The sequence below is a fragment of the Notothenia coriiceps genome, unplaced genomic scaffold (genome assembly GCF_000735185.1).
Source record: "Notothenia coriiceps isolate Sejong01 unplaced genomic scaffold, NC01 NC01_scaffold00011724, whole genome shotgun sequence".
Lineage (NCBI taxonomy): Eukaryota > Metazoa > Chordata > Actinopteri > Perciformes > Nototheniidae > Notothenia > Notothenia coriiceps.
The window spans coordinates 1-4,142 of NW_011344425.1; the positions used below are offsets into that span (position 1 = coordinate 1).

General features: G+C 41.4%; 1 protein-coding gene across 1 annotated transcript in view; it reads right to left on the reverse strand.

The window, feature by feature from the left end:
- Positions 1 to 92: 92 nt before the first annotated feature.
- Positions 93 to 4,142, reverse strand: part of itgb8 (integrin, beta 8) — a gene marked incomplete at its 3' end in the record, with an annotated part of 6,388 nt that continues 2,338 nt past the window's right edge. The window contains exons 4-8 of the mRNA XM_010772898.1: positions 3,777 to 3,917; positions 1,657 to 2,077; positions 1,299 to 1,521; positions 1,078 to 1,181; positions 93 to 216 (exon numbers count right to left, since the gene is read on the reverse strand). Coding sequence (XP_010771200.1) covers positions 93 to 216; positions 1,078 to 1,181; positions 1,299 to 1,521; positions 1,657 to 2,077; positions 3,777 to 3,917 — 1,013 coding nt within the window. The remainder of the gene's footprint in view (positions 217 to 1,077; positions 1,182 to 1,298; positions 1,522 to 1,656; positions 2,078 to 3,776; positions 3,918 to 4,142) is intronic.

Below are 4,142 nucleotides of genomic sequence, written 5' to 3' on the forward strand. Positions count from 1 at the left end.
GTGTGTGTGTGTGTGTGTGTGTGTGTGTGTGTGTGTGTGTGTGTGTGTGTGTGTGTGTGTGTGTGTGTGTATGTGTGTGTGTGTGTGTTGACATTGTACCTGCTCTTGTGCTTATGTGAAGCTGCGTCTGACCGGACTGAGAGCTTGTTTGGAAGCGATAGCGACAGCTGTCATTGCTGATGTACATACACTGAATCCACTTCTCCCCTGCTTGGCCTGAAACAGAGAGAGGGAGGGAGTTGAAGTGAGATGTTTTTCATTCCAGACATGTTAAGCCCCAAGCTCTATTAAATATCCCCCAGGATTACTAAAAACAGAAGAATCATTGCAAGAGAGCTTCTGCGTTTTACAGCTCTTTAGTTTTCACTTTGAAGTTGCACCAATCGATATTTTCTATACTACTCTAACAATGGTCAAATTACTATAATATAAAAGCTGTCACTGGCACTAAAATATCCAATAAATAGTCTCCCAACTCTGCGATTGCCTTTTCTGCAATTTTCCGCTGCAGTAGGTAGCTTTTTATATTTGAAAAATATCAACTTGTACATTGTTTCTCCAGCACCAAACAGCAGACAGAGAAACTCATTGACTAGATGATGGACTAGCATAATGCAGAATTTTAACCTTGCCAGAGCTAATGACTCCAAGTCAGCACAAGGTGCAAACACAACACTTCCATATTTCTCTCCCACCTTATATAGCTATAGTTGAAGCTGTGTTTATGACTTTTGGGTCTTGAGTCTGGGATCAATATGCTCTTTCCTTTTAGCTCTAAAAAACATATTTGGCTTAAATATTCACCAGCCCTCTACTAACTTTGTCCATCTGCTGTGTGAACAGGCTGTACTGTTGTGCGTGGTCGGAGGTGACATTTCTTTTCAACCTGATGTTTAGTTACTCTTTAAGTTTTGAGTCAAATCACAAATGAGAGGATGGATCTTTTTGAAAATAAGGAAACTCCGACTTTGAAACAGACACATCTAAAACCCAACTATATTCAGTTCAGATACACAGAACTACAAAGTCCATGTGTAAAAAATGTGCTATAAATGTAATTGGCTAAACTGGTTTCACCTAGAACATCATCCCTGTAGCCCACCAATGATTCACACGTGCTGTTGCAATGTCCCGCCTCTTTATGAGTGAGGCCGTGAGACAGGTGGCAGTCAACACACTTCCTGAGAGAGAGAGAGAGAGAGAGGGAGAGAGTGAGAGGGAGAGGACAATAATGTCAGCTTCAACATCAAATTGTTCTTTAAGAGCTCCCATCATGCTTTGTGTCCACCAATATGTACCAGTATGATTGGCAGGTGCTTTGGCAGGCAGGACATCTCTCACAGAAGTCTCCAGTTTGTCGCGGGTCATCACACACACACTTGCCGCACACACACGAGCCCTGGCCGCTGCAAATCAAGCCGTTGGCTGATTGGCAGGTTGCTGTGGAGACGGGACAACTACAGCTATCACCTGTCCAGCCGTCTTCACACACACACTCACCTGACACACACACACCACGACCTGAGAAAGACAGACGAGAGGCAAGAGGGTTAAAGAAGCAAACCAAGATGTGTCTTTACTAATGTTTTTGAGCTCTTGTGATATCTCTTTGAATTTAAAGTAGAAACATAATTATTTTTGAGGTTCCTTATTTACCTCCACATATCAACCCCCCTTCGTACGGGCAGGAGAATTCGTCTCTCTCGCAGTATTTCCCATAAATTGTCCCAAGCCTGGTCTCATCACACAAACATCTTCCACAATCACACACTCCCCGACCACTGCAGTCCATATCTGACCCATCCGCTCGGCAATTCCAGTTTGAATCTCTGTCAGAGTTTTGAATTAGTCCGTTTTGCGGCTTCTGCTCCTGATTGGTGCTCCCTTGTGTTTCTCTGCATGGTGATTGGCTTTCGTCATTGCAGCGCCTCGTTGATCCACAACTGCAGGCGCATTTAGAGTGGATCCTAACCACGGTGGATTCGTTGTAACCCACTGGTCGAACCACCACTTTTACATCTTCATCTTCCCCATTGTCGGGACAAGAGTGCATGCCGATGGTGATATTGAAGTAGACCTGCGTAGGAAGACAAACATTTTAATCTCTAAGGCGGTCAGTGGAGCAAATGTGAAAATGCTTTAACCCTGCATTCTCTCAATTATCCAGGGAGTGACACCTTGCGACACTAAAATAATTGTGATTGAAAAAATACCCCAATTCTCACTTGGTTTATCAGATCAGTAGACATTTTTCTTATGACCTTATGGTCTTATTAGCTTCTTTTTAGTGTTCCTTAAAACAGAATGGTTCTGATTTTAGACATGATGGCCCCATTTCGAGACATTATACAATAAAACAGGATAGCATTCAGGGCGATGCATAAAACCAAGATGGCAACAGCGAAAACGCCAAACTCTTAAGATAGAATTTCGTTCACCATTATACAGTTTTAAAAGGCTTGAGGAGCAGAGGTCGGTACAGGGGAGATATGGATTATCTTCCTGGTACCAGTGAGGCTTTTGTTGCTGCTGCATTTTGAACAAGCTGTAGGCGAGAAAGATTCCCACACAAAAACGATTGCACTATTCGAGGCAAGAAGAAATATAAGCGTAAACTAAAGTCTCTACATATTTAACCAACAGGAATGATTACCATTTATGCAAATGATAACTGACAACTGATTAAAATTATTTATTTAATTTGAATCCAGAATCAAAGATAACAGATCATTGTTGCCCAATACTTTATTTAATGACGAGCATCACTGATTGACCTAAGGCCAGAAAGGTCAACACACCAATAAAAAAGATAAATAGTGGACTGTCTAACAATCATTTGTTTCTCACCAGTCAGCTGTAGAGATCCTACACAGATGCAGAGAAATGCAACAGGCTCAAATGTATTTTCCCCCTTGAAACGTATTACCTATTAAAAGACTTAACTACTTCCTTGTTATTTATCCAACATAGTGAAACGTTACTATGTGAATAATCTCTCTGTTCATGTGGTTACTAAATTGTGCATGCCGAAGCTTTGAATCTACAAGAAAGCCTTTCACTTGATTTTTTTATCTCTATTCTGGTAATTGTGGGTAATTTCCATAATTCACTTTAATCCACCCATGGATTAAAGGGCTAAACTCCAGCCTGTTTGCACAATGGAGTTTTTACAGAGCAGTCATTAAGCTTCTTGGTGGTTAGGAAAGTTAAGAGCCCCCTGTGGAGAAGAGGAGTCTCGTTGGCAGTTTAGAGAAAGAACAGGGTAAAAAAGACTCTTCAGTCAAATGTACTGAACAAAAATAGTAACAAAAGGGGAGTTATTTGGTTGAAATCCTTTTTTGAAAGTAGCCTTTTTCAATTAGTGTGGTAGAAAAGCAGTATATTAAACGTTTATTGTGAATAAATGGAACCGGTAAGAGAGGAGTGGATGTCCAATGACCTATTTCTAAATAAATGTCCTATTTGATTGCATAAAGGATCTCAACATTGTAACGGATTTTAGGACGAATAGTTCATAGAATCACGTGGAAATGTTTTCCTGTTAAACACAGCCTTTAATCCGCTCAACTCGGATTATTTACCAAATCTTAAACTCTCAATGTCTGCGTGTGTGTAAGACTGTAGAGATCACATAAATCCAGTACAACCAATACATGTTTCTAGGAACTTAAAGCAAATATTTTCTGTATTAATATTCGTAACATTTAGCTAAATTCTTGCACAGTTTTAATCAAGTGTGTGCTTTGATGCTGACCAAGTTATGCTTTTGTGTTTACCGTCTGGTCCGGCTGCACCCCCGAGCAGCTCTGGTCCTTCGCCGTGGATCCATTGGGACAGAGAGGAGAAACAGACACCCAGTACCTGCTGACTGCCTTGTCCTCCAGTGACACTGATACTGACACCTCCGACAACAACTTCTGCATGGAGAGAGGGCGCAGAGAGATACAAAAGTAACATTAACTTCCCCTGCTGATATCCGGAAATTCAACTTTTTACTGGTCTAAAGGGAATTTGGGTAATCATATAATCTGTGTGGGGGTAATGAGGCGAGAGTGTGAAAGAGAGAGGGAGAGGGAGAAGAGTCATTAATTAAAGTCGTCCCAAGAAACCCCTCTTTTATTTCTGAGGTATGGGGGGGGGGG